The sequence below is a fragment of the Crocuta crocuta genome, unplaced genomic scaffold (genome assembly GCF_008692635.1).
Source record: "Crocuta crocuta isolate KB4526 unplaced genomic scaffold, BGI_CrCroc_1.0 scaffold134, whole genome shotgun sequence".
NCBI lineage: Eukaryota > Metazoa > Chordata > Mammalia > Carnivora > Hyaenidae > Crocuta > Crocuta crocuta.
Window position 1 is genome coordinate 5,275,673 of NW_027530183.1, and position 18,435 is coordinate 5,294,107.

Below are 18,435 nucleotides of genomic sequence, written 5' to 3' on the forward strand. Positions count from 1 at the left end.
TTGATCCCACGAACCTGGGATCATGACCTGAGCCAAAATCAAGAGTAGAGTACTCAACTGACCAAGGCACCCAGGTGCCCCAACCATCTGACTGTTGATCTCAGCTAAGGTCTTGATCTCAGGGTTATGAGTTCAAGCCCCACATTAGGCTCCACCCTGGGTGTAGAGCTTACTTTAAAATAAGAAAAAAAAGGTGATAAAAGAAAATTCTTTATGATCAATAATATCGGTAGATGCAAAAATATAATGACAAAATTCAACACTCATTCATGATAAAATCTACCAATAAATAGGAATAGAGGAGAACATCATCAATTTGATAAAGACAATCTATTAAAAAAAAAACCTATTGGGGTGCCTAGATGGCTCAGTTAAGCATCCAACTATTAATTTCAGCTCAAGTCATGATCTCATAGTCTGTGAGAGCAAGCCTTGTATCAGGCTCCATGCTGACAGCACAAAGCCTGCTTGGGATTCTCTCTCTCTCCCCGTCTCTCTCTGCCCCTCCCCCACTCATTCTGTCCCTCTCTCTCAAAATAAAGAAAATTTTAAAAGGTGCTAAAACAACTGGACATCCACATGTAAAAACAAATGTAGACACAGATGTGACACCTTTTACAGAAATTACCTCAATGGCTCATAAACCTAAGTGTAAAATGCAAAACTATAAAGCTAGAATATAACAGAAAACCTAGAAGACAACATCTAAGTTGTTACATCATAGTTACTACGTCATAGCAGCTAAGTAATAGCTATATACCACATAGTAACTACATCATAGTTACAACATCAAAGGCATGATTCATGAAAGAAGGAATTGGTTAGTTGGACTCAAAATTAAAATTTCTGTCCTGCAAAAGATAATGTCAAGAGAATGAGAAGATAAGCCACAGACTGGTGGAAAATATTTGCAAAAGACACATGTGATAAAGGTCTGTCGTCCAAAATATACAAGAACTCTTAACAGTAAGGAAACAACCCCATTAAAAGAAAAATGGGTCAAAGACCTTAATGGGCATCTCACCCAGACAAGATGTACAGAGGCCAAGCATATGAAAAGATGTTGTTCTGCTGCTGCTGGTGCTGCTTCTGTGCTCAGCCGTGCAGACCTGGACCTCTTCAGTGAAGCAGCAGCTGAGAAGACTTCTGCACTCACCATGGCCAACAAAAAGCCCATGGATTCTTCATCTTTCAGATTCCAGAAGCTGAAAATAGCTGTATGCTCTTTTATCATACGGAATAAGAAACCTGTGGATTTCTGAAGCAAGGTGGGCTGCTGCTACTTTAAAGGGTTTGTCAGTAAGGCAGATCAGATTCTGATCGGATGGGCAGCCAATCACTGGAAGACACACCCACACAGCTGGAGATGGAAGATGAAGATACAAATGATGTGTCCCAGTGGCAGAAAGGCAGTGTCTGATATAAAAGGGAACCTGCTATTTCACTCCAGAACTCTGTTCCTCCAGACCAAGAAGACATTCTCAATTAGAAAACCAGCTTGCTTCTACCACATTATGACTACTACAATATAATTGTCTCTATTCTTTCATTTTCTCCTTCTCCCTTTATTGTACATAAATTATATGTGTACAAGCACATTGCATTTTTTTTTAACTAAATGGCCAATGGTATGTTTTGATCAATATCAAATGGAGATGGGATGTGGAAAAATACTGATTCTATGAAAATACTCCTTTTCTCCATTAGTGGCATGTTCATTCAGCTCTTACCTTTATGTTCCAGTAAGTTATTTTGCTCTCACTGTTTAATGAAAAAAAAACACAGAAAAATCCTTGCATACCTTGTTCGATTGGAGAATTTAATGTTTTCTTTTATTTCTCTTTGTAAATCCAAGGACAATTTTATAACTTTTTTCGTACGGAGCTGTTACATGTAAGGCAGTCTGTCTTTAAGCAGGGATAAATCAGAAAGAAATAAATCCTGTCGTTTTCCCTTCAAGTCAAATGTCTCGTCGTTTAAATAAACTTCTTGTTTAAAAAAAGATGCTCTGCATCATACATCATTAGGGAAACTCCAGGTAAAACACTTCCATGTCTATTAGGATGCCTAAACTCTAGAATATCAACTAAACCAAATGCTGGCCTGGAGGTGAATTCATGGGAATGCTTATTCGCTGCTGGTAAGAATGCAAAATGGTACAGCCACTTTGGAAGACGGCTTAGCAGTTTCTTACAAAACTGAACGTATACTTAACCAAGTGATCCATCAACTATAAATCTTGGTAAATTCTACCCAAGGGAGATGAAAAATTATGTTCACCCAAAACCTGATGTTACAGCACACTGATGTTTACAGCAGCTTTATTCATAATTGCCAAAACTCAGAAGCAAGCCGGAAGTCCTTCAGTATGGATAAACTGTGGTACATCCGGACAATGGACCATCATTCAGCACTGAGAAATAAGCTATGAAACCATGAAAAGAACGAGGAAGCTTAAATGTGTATTATTAAGTGAAAGAAGCCCATCTGAAAAGGCTACATACTGTACGATTCCAACTATATTCCAGCTAGAGAACATTCTGGGAAAGGCAAAACTGTGATTCCTGAAAATATCGGGGATTAGGGGTTTGGGGAGGAATGAACAGGGAAAGCACAAAGGATTTTTAGGGCAGTGAAAATTCTCTGTATAATTCCATAATGATGGGTATATATCATACATTTTTCCAAATCCAAAGAATGTACATCACCAATAATGAACCCTGATATAAACTGTGTACTTGGGTGACTATGCTGTGTCAGCACAAGTTTATCAGTTGTAATAAATGCCCAACTCTGATTGGGGATGTAAATAATAGCCCATGAATCTGGTGGTGGGTAGATGGGGGGATGCAGAGCAGAGGGTTTATGGGAAATGTCCATACCTTCCCCTCAACTTTACTCTGAACTTTACTTTTTAAAAAAGTCTTAAGAATGAAAAAAGAAAGAGGAAAGGAAAGGAAATAAAGGGAAGAAAGGAAAGGGAAGAGACAGAGAGAGACAGAGAAATCAAAAGACAAAAAACTACAGCCTGGAAGAGAATAATTGCAAGTCACGAATTTGATAAGGGGTTTGCTATCCAGGATATGTAACGATCTCTTACAACTCAAGAAGAAGAAAAATGACCCCATGTAAAAACGGGCAAAGAAATAAATGGACATTTCATCAGGGAAGATCTACAAATGGCAAAGAAGCACATGAAAAGATGCTCAGCACCATTAGCCATTAGGGAAATGAAAGTGAAATCACCGCGAGATCCTCTATATTCCAGCGAGAATGGCTATCATTATAAAGACTGATGGTGCGTGGGGCGCCTGGGTGGCTTAGTCGGTTAAGCGTCCGACTGTCGCTTAGGTCATGATCTCACGGATCGTGGGTTCGAGCCCCGCATCGGGCTCTGTGCTGACTGCCAGCTCAGAGCCTGGAGCCTGTTTCAGAGTCTGTGTCTCCCTCTCTCTCTGACCCTCCCCTGTTCACGCTGTCTCTCTCTCTCTCTCTCCTAGAAATAAATAAAAATTAAAAAAAAAAAAAAAGACTGACCTTGCTGAGTTTTGGTGAGGCTGTAGAGAAATTGGAGCCCTTGTATACTGCATGCAGGAACGTAAGAGTGTACACCCACTTTAGACAGCTTGGGCATTTCTTTAAAAGTTAAACATAGGGGCGCCTGGGTGGCTTAGTCGGTTAAGCGTCCGACTTTCGCTTAGGTCATCATCTCGCGGTTCGTGGGTTCAAGCCCCGCGTCGCTCAGAGCCTGGAGCCTGTTCAGTCTCTGACTGCCTCTCTCTCTGACCCTCCCCTGCTCACGCTGTCTCTCTCTCTCTCCTAGAAATAAATAAAACATTAAAAAAAAATAAAAAATAGAAAGTTAAACATAGGGGCAACTGGGTGGCTCAGTTGGTTAAGCGTCTGACTTTGGCCCAGGTCATGATCCCAAAGTTGGTGAGTTCAAGCCCCACATCGGGCTCTGTGCTAACAACTTGGAGCCTGGAGCCTGTTTTGGATTCTGTGTCTCCTTCGCTCTCTGCCCCTCCGCCACTCATACTCTGTCTCTCTAAAACATTAAAAAATATTTTTTAAAAAAAGTTAGTTAAATATCATATGACCCTGAAATTCCACCTTTAGAAATCTGACATGAGGACATAACCACAGAGACATGGCCACAAATATTCATAGTAACGTCTTTCATAACCAAAAACTGGAAAAGACCCAAATGCCACTGGTAAGTAGGTCCACCAATATGGTATTCATAAAAAGGAACAAAGTACTGCCAGATGCAAAACGCTACCTACTGTATGACTCCCCTAGATGACATGTACAGAAAAAGCAAGTTTATATACAGAGACAGAGAGCAGAGTAGTAGTTGCCTACGACTGAGGGTTGGAGTGAGGGTGTTAGTTGCAAATGGGCACCAGGGAGCTTGGTAGAGTGACGGAAACAGTCTCAAACTGGATGTGGTGATGGCTGTACAATGCTATGGTACATAAACTGTATCTTGATAAAGCTGTTGAAAAAAATAGAATTGCAAACAGTTCAAATGTGTGTCTTACCTATACTAGCTAAAGCCTTTGGGTTCCTTTTCACAAGTTTTTGAGATTAAAACTGATCAAAAATATACGTAATATATTACTCAAAAACCTTCTCCCAACTTATCACTCTTTTAGGTCCTGTCTGAAGTTTGACATTGCACATTTTTGAACAGAAAGCTGTCTGGACCCATCAAACTCAAGCAGGATGCACAATGGAAAGAAGGGGGAGAGTTTATGGCCTCAAACCATACTGTTGTGCTGTAGGTTTGACAGCAGTTTGAGATTTCATCCTCTAAGAGGCTACCGTTGGGTGGACTGTCCCTCAGTCATTTTTTTCTATGTGAGCAACAAGGCTTTTTCTTTACAGCCACATGTCCTTTGTATACAATTAGAGAACCAAGCTGTATTTTCTCAGCTCCTTGTAGTAACTCACTCTGCCATTATCAAACAGCGTTCCATTCATCAGCACTTACTAAATGACTCTCGATGTTACCTAATGATTCACGAATGTTCTCCTCCTTTGCACAGGAAAAGGGAAACAATGGGATTAAGGTAGGTCAGGTATCTGATTTTGGTTCAATTTTCTAGACCTGACTTTTTATTTGCAGACACAACATACAACATCCGCAGTGGAGCCCCTCGTTAAGGCCTGCCTTTTAAACTTTGTAAAGTTTCTGGAGCAGATGGCAAGAGCTGGCTGTGGACGGTCTATAGGACAGATAGATCCTCTGTGGAGATCAGAATGGTCGTCTCCCATTCCCCCCTCTGGTTTATACATTTGTCATTGCCCCAATCAACACACACTTCATATAGCATTTACCTCTGTCTGTGACTAGGCAGAGAACTATAGTTCTTGTTCTTGGGGCCAGACGAAGCACAGTGCTGGATGTCTGGGAAACATTCTAGGTTTGCTGAATTGAACAGATGGGTTGTCTACCACTCAAGGAACTCTTAATGTTAACACCACCTAAATCATAAGTGGCCAAATGTGGTTACCTTTTTGGTCAGCTCTACCGAACTGTCACCTTGCACTGGATACGGGCAACAGATGAGTAGACAGGAAGAAGAAAGGAAACTAAGGATTACTAACCAGCTCCTCTATGCTGGACAAAATCACACTACATTCATAGGAGTTTTTACTTAATCCATAACTCTAGGAACTAGGAATAATGACATCCATTTTAGAGTCATGCAAAGTGAAAACTGGGGCAGGCAAGGAGGGGCTGTCCAAGAAAGGCCAGTAGGAATGAACACAGTTGGGTCTTAAGACTCCACACTCCTTCATTGTTCAGAAGCTTGAGGGCCTCAAGAGTGCAGGACACAGGAGCCAGACACAGGAAATACAATGGTCGATCAAAACTGACGCTATTCAGCGTCCATATAGCTTAAAGCTCTGGTGGGGACTAGATCAGAGATTCCCAAAACTAAATATGTAATTATAAACAGTGGAAAATATCACAAAACTTCAGTCCTCTATAAAGAGGACATCATCTCCTCTCAACAAACACACATGTTCCATCATCACAGAACCACACATCCCAGGTCTGAAGGTGTCACTGTCGAGGCTGGTGATGGAATATACACAGTAGGCGATGCTTACACATCAGCTGTCACTCTGTAACCACCAGTTGAATGAACGAATGATTCTTCTCCAATGAGAAAATGGCACAACAAAGTTAAAATGTGATTGTTTCAATTTTATTTTCCTATCTCAATTTCAGTAAAAGATTCAGAGAACTCATTGACACAAATCATAAGCTATCTCCCACCCATATACAGTATGTGTCCACGGTTTCTACTTTTGTCGTTTTCACTGAACAAGGTGATACTGTCTTTGTTCAAACCAAAGTACCAAGGAAGGGGGTGGGTATGGGTGTGGTCTTTTTATTCACCGACAGTAAATGTATATGCACCAAGACAATGGGAAAAGCACTGACGAAACATTTGTATCCCACAGGTTAAAAAGTCAAGCAGTTAATACAATGAGAGTACCTCCAAAGACAGCAAATTTGGAGCAATTAGCCATTACTGTGAAGGAAGTCCCTAGTCATCTTTTTCTGCCACCACATTCCTACACTGGAATTTAAGCCCTCTTCATGGTGCAAGTATAAAAATGATCAAAGTCTGGGTTTTATGGCAATCTTTTGCTAAAATATATTCTATTTTAATATACATGCTATAAAAGTACACTAAAAAGGTCAATCTTTAGAGCTCTGTTAAAGAATTTACTTTTTTACATATAGAATAATGTACACCCACCTCTAAAACCATATTTGAGAAAAGCTATTACTGTAACCCCAAATACTTCTAGCTTCATATTTTGTTTATAATATTATTGATTTTATAATACATGTATTCAGTAATGCTCTCTTATAATTCTGTATCGCAGCGCCTCACCCATCGCTTTAAAGAGAAATGCGGAAGGAACTGTGTGTCTCCAAGCAGTTCTTAACTGTGCAAATCACCAGGTTTTCAATGTAAGTTCCTGCTACAAATTTTTCATTTTATTTTTTAAACTTTGCTAATCTAAATTCTTTTAGGATCAACATTTGGAGCTTTTAATGAGGCAAATACAAATGAGAGATGCTGAACAAGAACTTGTAGGTAGCCTGACTTTGAAAGGAATCATTCCCTCCTGTAATAACATTCCCAGTGCCAGTTGCTAGGTTCTCATGGGCTAGTATGAAATGACGCTGACTGAGCACCTCCGGGGCAGATAAACCAGCCACACGTGCCAAACCAAAAAATTAGACTCTTGGTATGAGTTTAACTCCACTATAATCGTGTGGTGCACGTGATGAAACTGGCAGTGATAGATTTACATCCAGGGATCCCAAGCAGATATGTTATCTCAGGTAGAGTAGTAGAACGGAAATACAAAATAATTGAAATTTATTTCTGATTTAAACAAAAATATTTACTCTTTTCATTAGCAAAACATTCTTTAAAATATATCTATTTCTCCTCTCTGAACAGTTAGCCAAGGAGCACTAGGCAACTTCTGAAGGTTTAATGCCAACTGTTCAATACAATAAATAGGAGCATAGAGAGCACACAGCAACAGTAGCTTATTTACATTCACTGATGGCCATACATTTCTTATCTGGTTACAGTGTCCAGTCCAACAGAGGAAAGGTTTGGCATTCATGTGCTTTTTTGTTCCGAAGAGGAGAATCACTTCTGCTTGATTTTCATTCTTTGAAGAAAAAAATAATCAGCTGTTGTCCTCAGATTTTATGACATGATGTGAAAGAGGAATGGAACAAAGATTAGCTTTTCCCACAGAGTTTGTCTGGGATTGGGTCTCCAGGCAGATCTTCCTTCTTCCCAGGTGAGTGTCTGGGGGCTTCACAGGTACCAGCAGGGAGGCGCCCAGGACGTGGGCGGGCAGACCCGCACCTGGCAAAGGGCTACTCTGTGCTGAGCACCCACTGTCTGCTTCAGCCTCCACCCCTACTTGCCACCCTCTATATTGATCGTATGTGCTTGAGGCTGCAGAACTGACGGAAACCAGTTCACAGGAAAATGAGGAAAAGCAGAGAATTAGACCAAGAGGTGGCCCACATCACGCACCACTGTCTTACGCTGCCTCCTGAGCTACTGTCAGCTGTGGAGGATGCGTACGCGATGTTCTTTGTTCTTCATAGCAGAATTCTCCTTTGTTTTTCTTGAAAACTTTTTGCAAGATCATGTTTTTCCAAACAATTTTACCAGGAGTAGAGTTTGAGGTCTGCTCTTTTTGAACTACCTAAAAGTGGAATGTTTTTCCCTGGCAAATGATTAATTCTTTGAAAAGCGGACAAGGTTTTTTTTTTGGATCCAATTTAGCCCTTCAGAAGCAACTTCAGACTAAGAGGAGGAAGTGCAGGGAGGACTAACTTCCTATTGTGCCTTACATAAAACATTTTGTTAAAATTAAGAGCTGCTCCAACTACAAAAGTAAATATTTGTGCAAAGAGCACAGTGCCAAATGCAATCTTAAGACATCTTTGATTTACTCTTTTTCTGTCTGACTCCATAAAACACAAAGTCTTTTACATTACGAAACCTAGACAAGTCAGGGGAAGGAAGTTAACATCAGAAAATTACACTTTGGAAAAAAGTACAGGATCTTTTGCTGATAATTAGCTACTCATTTCATAACTTAGCTCAAGTGTTTGTTAAATATTCACAGTAATTTCAGAGACGAAACATTCATGTCTGTAAAACCTCCATCTATTGCATTTTCAACCAGTTTTCTGTACGATTACAAAATTTCATCTCTCAGTGCTTTTCTGTAGAATTCCTTATTGTCAGTCCTTCCCGTTCTGGACCCAGCTATACCTTCAAGGTGGGCTGCAGAATTCCTTTCTCAATGAGATGAGTCTTGAGGGTCTTGTAAATATTTAACTGCTGTTCCGGCTGAAGCACCAACAGCTGCTGTAACACTTTGCTGGGATTTGGACCCCTGAGGACAAAGTGGAGAAGACCAAGTTCAGGCTATTTTAAGAGAGCCCAAGGAAGCATATACCCCCAACTGAAAATAAATCATGCACTTAAGTGCAGAGTGACAATCTTTACTTGACCAAGCTCACTGTTGTGCCCAAAGTTAGTGTCACAGGGAGGGAAAAAAACAAACCCAGAAACATTCTGCACTGAGAGGCATACAGTCTAGATTTGGGAAGAATGCAACGACACTAGGCAGTTTAGTGGATGCAAATCGAAATTCTACAACACTTCTCAAAAGAGCAACCTGATTGAAAGGCGAGGACAGCTAACAAGTTGTGAGACTGGGCAAGACACAAAAACTATCAAAATTCCTGGTGGATGAAGATAAGCCAAAAGAGGATGTGAAAACATACTTTACATTTTTAGCTTCAGGGGCACCTGGGGGCCTCAACTGGCTAAGGGTTGGACTTCAGCTCAGGTCATGATCTCATGGTTCATGAGTTCGAGCCCCACATGGGGCTCTGTGCTGACAGCTAGGAGCCTAGAGCCTGCTTGAGATTCTGTGTCTCCCTCTCTGCCCCTCCCCCAGTCACATAGTCTTTCTCTCAAATAAACAAACATTAATAAATTTAAAAAATTTTTCAGCTTTAAAGAAACTTCAAGAAACACCCCTGCAGAATTGTGAATGTTCAAGAGACAGAGCACAAAGGTGCTGACCCAGGATCTGCAGTAGATGCCACAGCCTTTGTCCAAAGAAAGTCTTAGGTGAACCCCAACACAGGAAACAAAAGTAGGTCTTCTCTAGTTGAAAGGAGGAGGCAGACAGCCTTCCCCCCTCACCCCCAGTAATCCCAGTGGTGAGGAAATGAGCCTGGCTGGAACTGGAGCAACACCAAGGCAGCCCACGATGCCTTCACCCTTTTCTCCTGGGGTCATCTCAGGGCAGCACAGGCCCTCTTCTCAAGCAGCAACCTCAGCAACCTTTGGACAGGTTCCCCAGCACCCCCACTCCAGCCCGTCTCTTCCCACCCTTCAGTGTTGCACTCTCAGTTGGAAAAGGTCCTAAACAGGACTCCTACCCTTTCCTGCAAAAAAAACTTTTGCAGCCAGGGGATTGTAACTTCCCACCCCCACTCAACCTGTTTACACCTGTGGGATCTTCTCAAATGCCATTCTGTCCAATTTGGGATGAACCTAATTCAGATTTAATATATATGTATTGTTCTTTGCAATTTCTACAGTCCATTTGAATCAGAAAAGCAGAGTATGGTTTCCTTTTTGTAAAGAGAGATTAGTAAAATCCAATGGGAAAAAGAAAGACATAAATGATATATGGGGAATGGCAATGAATACTTAGAAATACATTTACACAGGTAACTAAATTTATGATTTACAGTGAGGACTGTCAGTTCAAATGGAATTATAGGAAACAGAAAAACCAGCAACAAAGAAATGTCTGCTATGCAGGGAGAACACAACAAAAATCCTTGATTAAAAAAAACTGCATGATGGCTCAGATCAGCCATCCCATGGGTCACCTTCATGCACGTGGCTCTACTCGTTTGCCAAAAGTGTGGCCATATGTCTCTCACAGCCACTGTCCGCTCAAGTCAGGGCACAGCTTGTCTTACATCTCTTCAAAAGATTCAGCAACTTCATAACAAACCCAGAGTAGGGACCCACAGAGAAAAGGAAGGGTATATTCTAGCAAGTTCAGCTAAATGCAAAATTATGTCAGCAGGTGCTCCCAGCTAGATGCATCCTGGCACTCACCCTGTATTTCTAATAGTCTAAATATTTGCTTTCAAATAGTAGACAGCATGGCTCAGCATGACTCTTCTCTACTGAGAGAATAGCAGGTTAAAAAAGAAAGTTAGCGTTAATGCCCTAACAGCTGCTACCATCTGAAAATACAGTTCTAAGGATCTGAGCATTAATTACTAATACTCAAAGACATTAGTAAATAAATCCTATCAATGGATTAAATCTTCCAATTAAAAACACAAAGGTTGTCATCTTGGTTATAAAAAAAAAAAATCAAGCTATATGCTTGTTAGAAGAGAAGCACACTTTAAATACAAGGATAAAGGAATGCTAAAAATGAAAGGCTAGACAAAGAAACCCTATATAAACACTAACCAAATGAAGGCTGACACAGCTCTTCTAGGATCCAACAAAATAGGCTTCAAGCAAGTAGTATATCTAGAGGGATGTTATATAATGACCTTAGGAGCGATTCAATGGGGACATAGGACAGCCCTAAGTGCATATATACTCAAGACAACCTCAAAATACATAAAGCAAAAACTGGCAGGACAGGAATAGGTAAATTTACAACCACGGCAGGAGAGTCTGACAAAGTTCTCTTCCTCATAGAATGAAGAAATGGAAAAAACGAACCCAAAAAATCAGTACAGAAGATGTAGCTAAACTTCACCTAACCGGCAAGTACAACGCTTGTCCCCACACTGCAGAAAGCACACCTGTTCCAGGTGCACATGAGCACACCCCCAGACAGGCGGTATGCTGCGGCCTAAAACAGGCCCCTACAAATATTATGAGCTGAAATAGAGTATGTTTCCTGACCATAGTGGGATTAAGGCAAAAGTCAATAAAGGAAGGAGAATGAGGAACTCTCCATTTGTATGGAAAGTAATCAATACCTTTCTAAATAATCCACATGTCAAAGGAGATTATCATACTGGAAATTAGGAAGTATTTGTAACTGATGATGAAAATACAAATCTAGCATGTAATATGAGAATAAGGCAGTACTTAAGAGGGAATTTACAGGGGTGCCTGGGTGGTTCAGTCAGTTAAGCATTCGACTTCAGCTCAGGTCATGATCTCACGGTTTGTGGGTTCAAGTCCCATGTCGGGCCCTGTGCTGCCAGCTCAGAGCCTGGAGCCCGTTTTGGATTGTGTCTCCCTCTCTCTCTGACCCTCCCCTGTTCACTGTCTCTCTCTCTCAGAAATAAATAAAAACATTAAAAAAAAAAAAAGGGAATTTACAGTCTTAGATGAATATGTTAGGCAAGAAGACTGAATATCAATAAGTTTTTTTATCTCCTGAAGTTCAAAAAGCAACAGCAAATTGCATCTAAAGAAAGATGAAGAAATAAAGATGTGACTGGACATCAATGAAATAGGAAGTTAACAAAGCCAGAATTTGATTCTTTGAAATCAATGTAATAAACTCCTAACAAGACTGCTAAAGAAAAATAAAAATTAACACAAAAACTCCTACACTGCTCTGGGTATATATTTAAAATATTTATCTATGGATCTACAAACAGGAGTTTCACTCCACATACTCTGTGAAGGAAATACATGTGTTCTGTGGTCAGGTACTTAGTACAGACCATGGAAAATAAAGTCAATCTGTGGTTTGCTGTCATTTTAGGGCAGATCCAAAACCTTAAGGTTTAACAAGAATAAGCCACCCTTCATAAAATGGCAATGCCCTCCCACTCACCCACCTCTCCACCCCCCATACAACCATAATTCCTGTCCTGCTCGGTTTTACTCCATCACACTTACAACCACCTAAAAAAGCTATGCTTATTTGTTTATTTTTCACTTCTGCACCTTCTCCCTCCAACTCTCCAGTAAGAATATAAGCTCTGAGGGCAGGAGCTTCATTTCGTTCTCTTTGTGATACATCCTAGAACACTCCCGAACACATCAGAGACACGCAAACAATAAATGGGGGACTGGGTGAATTATTATATCCTCCTCTTTTTTAATTAGTATTCACTATCATTGTACCACAGAGAATGAGAAATTAAATTTTCTAATAATTCAACCCCGTATTAACCACATTAACTAGATCTTACCTTGGTCCTATTAAAGACCATGACTTCCACTATTGTTTAAGTTGTTCAAATATATATAAAATAATTATAATTTAACCATACTTCTCCAGGCTATAGGACATGATGGCTCCATGAGTCATCATTCCCTTTCAATAAGTACATATTACCACTGACAGAAACTAAAAAACAAAAAAAACACCTCATTCAAACTAATGTCTATGGAAATGAGAACTCAAATCATCTAATAAAATAGTTTAAAATCAAAAAGTACCTTATAAAACTTGTGATGTACACATGCACAAAAGTTGCCATCAAATACTGACAATCAAATCTGTCCATTATTCCGCCATGTCCAGGAATGGTGTTTGCAAAATCCTTCAGAAACAAACATAAGAGTAAGTTTCCAGAAGATCACCCGCTATAGAACTCCTACTTGGAAATGTCTCTTTGGAACCAGGGGCTCTCAGAAAAATACTTTACTACAGGATTTTTTCACTAAATACAAACTTACTACAACATGTCTAACAAATTAAAATCACATCTTTCAAATATGTACCCATGTTAGAATGATTACCGAATTGACCAGCAACATACAAGTAACATTAATTAAATATTAATTAAATCTAGCACTAGCTTTTTTTAGTTAATAAGGCTTTTTCTAAATCAAAAGCGCTATCACCTAGTGTTAATCTAATATTGTTCTAGTCTTGTTTTCTGTTTAATCAGAAGTTATTTGAGGAGCTATTTTAGTGTTGACAGATTTACACCTGGTTCTAACTCAGGTTTAGTCTAATAGTTTTTACTCTAAAATAAATATTTTGCTATTGTGATATGTATTCTTTTCTTTTTAAGTTTTAGGGTAAAAATAAAATCAAAATAGATCATGTGGGACACATTAGTCCATTAAATGGCCAAACTGAGGGGATAGTGAGTACATCTCGCCAATGGACTCTGTACAGACACATGTCTGAGTGCTGAGGATATGGAAATGATGGACTGCCCTTCTAGTTTACCCAGGCAACCTAAAAACATCTAAACGCAGCAGTTATTACACCTTCATTTCAGACATGCAAAATAATACCATCGTTCAACAAGAAACCCTGAATTAGAGACTGCTAAAGAAAATATCATTCTAAATGTAATTTTTCTCTATTTAAAACAACTATTGAAAAATTCTTAGGGTACTTTTTGCCAACACATCTCCTTTCTTCTCTTCCCTACTAACCAACGCGCATGAGGGCCATATTAACTCAACTCCACTCTGCTGTTTGCAGCCTTTACAGGACACCCTTCATGCACGGCTGTTGCTGCGGTTCACTGTGGACCTGTGTTATCTCCCCCAGCAGGCGGTGAGCATCTTGAGTACAGAGACAACATCTTATACTACTTTCCACCTAACATAGTATCTTCCCCACTGCAAGTGCTGAGTTAGTTTTTTTTTTTTATTTCCCTGGCTTTTGGGGCCCTGTGGGATCTTGGCCTCATCAACTTCTGCAGTCTGTTTGCCTACTTTCTACCACAGCCACGCTGTTCTTGCTCCCTTTCAGTCTAAGCTCCTCTCCTTTGCACTTGCTGGAACGGTCTTCCTTCGATTTCTCTACAGGATTCATCCTCCTCCTTTTGTCAGACCCCTGCTCACATGCTGCCTCCTCCAGAGAGGCCTGTCTTGTTCACCCCACCTTCAGTAGCCACTGTCTGTGTCCTAATGGCATAAAGTCCAATCTTAGTGAAGGCATGTGAGGACAGCTCAGATAACTGGGCAAATATATGTCACTTTATGAGAACCTAAATTATACAAAATATAGGGATAACTTTACATATCTGGAACAGGGATCAGTAAACTATGTCCGATAGGTCAAGTCTAGCCTACTGCCTGTTTTTATAAATAAAATCTTATTAAAACCCAGTCATGCCCATTTATTGACATATTTCCCACAGGGCTTTTGCACTACAGTGGCTGAGTTCAGAGTGGAATAGCTGCAATATGATTAATAAATGTATGATTTCTCCCTTTATAGAAAGAGTTTACTGAGCCCACAGCTAGTAGAATGAATGGTTATATGCAAATGCTCTCCCACTTGTGTCTTTAAGGGAGACTATAGCAAAACACTAAGCCTCAAATAATGCATAGCTGGATTCTTGGATGAGCACTTGAAGTCCCAATATTAAGTGACACATGCCATTTTATAAATGAGGTGGACATGACACTTTAAAATGTATTAACATGGGGCACCTGGGTGGTTCAGTAGGGTAAGCATCCAACTCTTGGTTTTGGCTCAGGTCATGATCTCGCAGTTTGTAATTTTAAACCCCACGTGAGGCTCCATGCTGACAGTGCAGGGCCTGCTCTGGATTCTCTTTCTCTTCTCCTCTCTCTCTCTGCCCTTTCCCTGTTTGTGCTTGCTCTCCTCTCAAAATAAATAAATAAACTAAAAAAATGTTTTTAAATACAATGTATTAACATGGCCTGACCAAAATTTAACGAGATAGAATACACACACCGAAATCAGCCAGGAAGCATTAATGTAACAAAGATTCTAAACACACACCTTGATTTTGAAAGCTCTTTTGAATCCACTGGCAAAGAAGCCTCCAAAAGGGCCAATCAATGATGCAAACGTTGAAAGAGCAATGCTGTGTATCTGGAAAGGATACAAGCTCACTGTTTCCTAAAGAGAAAAAAAGGAGGAAAGGGTTTAACTGCATTAAAATTGTATTTGAGCATGCCACCTAAACTAAGAACCATGCTATAAATATTAAGTCAAACCATTTGCCACATTTTTGTTAACTTTACAAACTTTCAGGATCATGGAAGAAAAATACATTGTAAGCTCTCATTATCATCCTCTACTTAGCCAGCACTCTCCATTCCGTCTATAAGCATATTGGCGGCACATGGCACACTAAAATCTTGCAGTTGATAGGGTACTCTAGTTCATCTAGAAACTTCTACAACACGTGAGCTGTAGGCTTAATAAGAATCAGTTGAGTTGATTTCTGAATTTGTTTCCTACCAGTAGAACTTTTTAATTATATATTTTAATTTGAAATTTGGTCTTTGTCATAAAGTTGCTTTCAAAAAGACCACCAAACTGAGAATCAGCAAGACAGTTATAAAAGATTCAGGGAGGAGATAGCAAAAATTGAGAAAAATTCTGCAGTCTAATTATTTTGTAAATGCTTGGTTCTTGCTCCACTTTAAATAAACTGATACTACAAGTTGTAGACAGTGCATAAATGTGTGTGGTTTAAGAAAGATCCTTCAGAACACCAATCTCTGGACCTGTTCTCAAAGGAAAGGCCTTGTCCCTAAGCAAAGACAGGCAGTGTCTAAAAGTTTTACAGCAGATAACAGATGGCTTGGACATTGAAAACCATTCTTGGGATCCATGCATTGTGCAGTCAAGGAGAGAAATAATTTGTTGGTTAACCTGCTCCTCACAAATTATGGATTTTAGTTAAAAATATTTCAGATACACACACACATACAGTATACACCCAACTGTTTGATTCCCACTTCAACCAATCAAACGCCAGTCCTGATGGCACAGATCATCAGGGTTCTACCAGACAGCATGTCAACATCTTTCAGTGAGAGACATCAGCATTGCCTTCAGATGGCTACAGTGTGCTTTTTGAAGGGAAATTGATTTCTTGGGAAGCAGCAGCTTTCTGTACTAGTACAGGTCCCCTAAAAGTCAAAGGATCTTTAAGCTGTTGAATTTTAATTATGCTTTAAATTGAGTCAATTCATACCAGTTAAAAGTGAAGCTCACAGTAACCCATTTGATTTGTAGAAATCTAAGAAATACTGAAAAATGTTTTCAAAACAAATACAAGATAAATTACCATCAGTAATCATTCAAACTATCAAGTAAATTCCTAACAGACAACTGGTTTGTGACAGTAATATTCATTTTATGTTCGAGAAAGGGAACTCACAGGGGGATAGAAAATATTATTGATGCTAAGTAGACAGTGATACCACTTCTGTATCATAGAATTGATTTCTTATAAAAAGTTTAGTCCTATTTTTAAATGAACCTTAAACTTTGGGATGCAGGATCCTTAACTATGTTTATCTTACCCGTCTCAACACTGCCTTTAGAAAGGGAGGAAGTGAATAACTCTGAAGCTGGAAAAGTTCTGAGGGCTCACATTCTGTAACGAAGGAGTTTACATCACTTCGGTATTCCACTGGGCAGACAAAGTATTGGTATTTGGATAACATGTAGGCGGCCTGAATAACAAAGCAAGAGTCCATGAAACATTGAATAAAAAAAAAAATCTATCTATAATATTTCTTATCTATCATTATATGTCAGAAAGACCAGAGATATAATGCCAACAGTTCTTTGCATTCACATTTTGCTATGTATTTTCAAAGTTGGATGGTCATAAATGAACAAATAAAGACTCTGAAAAGCCATTAGAAAACAAAAAGGTTTTGTGAGTGCCTGAGGAGCTCAGTCAATTGAGCGTCTGACTCAGGTCATGCATGGTCCAGAGCCCCACATTGGTCTCTGTGCAGAGTATGGAGCCTTGCTGAAGATTCTCTCTCTTTCCCTCTGCCGCTCTCCCCAGCTCTCGTGCTCTCTCTAGAAAAAAAAATTTTTTTTATAAATAAGAAAGAGAGAAAGAGAGAGGAAGGAAGGGAAGAAGGAAACAGGTTTTGGAAATCAGTGAGATTATAATCTTTGTATGACCACAACAAAAAGAAGGGGAAAGAGAGAAAAAGAAAACTGATATGAATGTGTAGACAAGCATTTACATCAAGGCTTTACTTTTTTAAAGTACACATAATGAATGTTAGCAGAAGCTAACAATTATAAAGGCATGAGAGAGTACAGGACTAAAGTTTACTGCATAAAGTTTACATTAATTTCAACAATAAATAACTGGTGATTCAAAATTATTAGTAATTTACAGTTAACAAGTGAAAAACACCATTGTTTTTAACCAACCCAGGAATTACTAAAGTATTCTTTCTCTAGACATATCACTATAGTTTTTAAAACTAGCTGTCTTCAGCCATGGGAGAAGATACATAAATCAAAATATTTCATTATAAATTTAAATTGCTAGACAACAGTTACCCTCTTATTTTACAGCCATTTGCCCCATTATATTGCTCAAGAATGGTTAACAAATGTACAAATATGACACCGGGAATGGCTTTAATCTCATCTTACTTCCAAACAACCAGTTTACTCAATATCATTTATTTAAAAATATGTATAATACAATGGAGTATTACTCGGCAATCAAAAAGAAGGAAATCTTGCCATTTGCAACTTCGTGGATGGAATTAAAGGGTACTGTGCTAAGCAAAATTAGAGAAAGACAAATATAATATGACTTCACTCATGTGAGGACTTTAAGATACAAAACAGATGAACATAAGGGAAGGGAAGCAAAAATAACATAAAAACAGGGAGGGGGACAAAACATAAGAGACTCAAATACAGAGAATAAACAGGGTTATGGGAGCGATTGTGGGGGGGATGGGCTAAATGGGTAAAGGGCATTAAGAAATTGACTCCCGAAATCATTGTTGCACTATATGCTAACTAAATGTAAATTAAAAATTAAAAAATATATAATTAACTTCTTTGTTATTTTGTCATGCATTATATTCTTATAGGGTAGCTCTTTATTTTCTTCTAATG

General features: G+C 39.2%; 1 protein-coding gene across 1 annotated transcript in view; it reads right to left on the reverse strand.

Annotated features, from left to right (window-relative positions):
* Positions 1-6,199: 6,199 nt before the first annotated feature.
* Positions 6,200-18,435, reverse strand: part of CDS1 (CDP-diacylglycerol synthase 1) — a 70,859-nt gene continuing 58,623 nt past the window's right edge. The window contains exons 10-13 of the mRNA XM_077765178.1: positions 16,854-17,006; positions 15,316-15,435; positions 13,038-13,141; positions 6,200-8,970 (exon numbers count right to left, since the gene is read on the reverse strand). Of these exons, the coding sequence (XP_077621304.1) occupies positions 8,841-8,970; positions 13,038-13,141; positions 15,316-15,435; positions 16,854-17,006 (507 nt within the window). The 3' untranslated portion in view covers positions 6,200-8,840. The remainder of the gene's footprint in view (positions 8,971-13,037; positions 13,142-15,315; positions 15,436-16,853; positions 17,007-18,435) is intronic.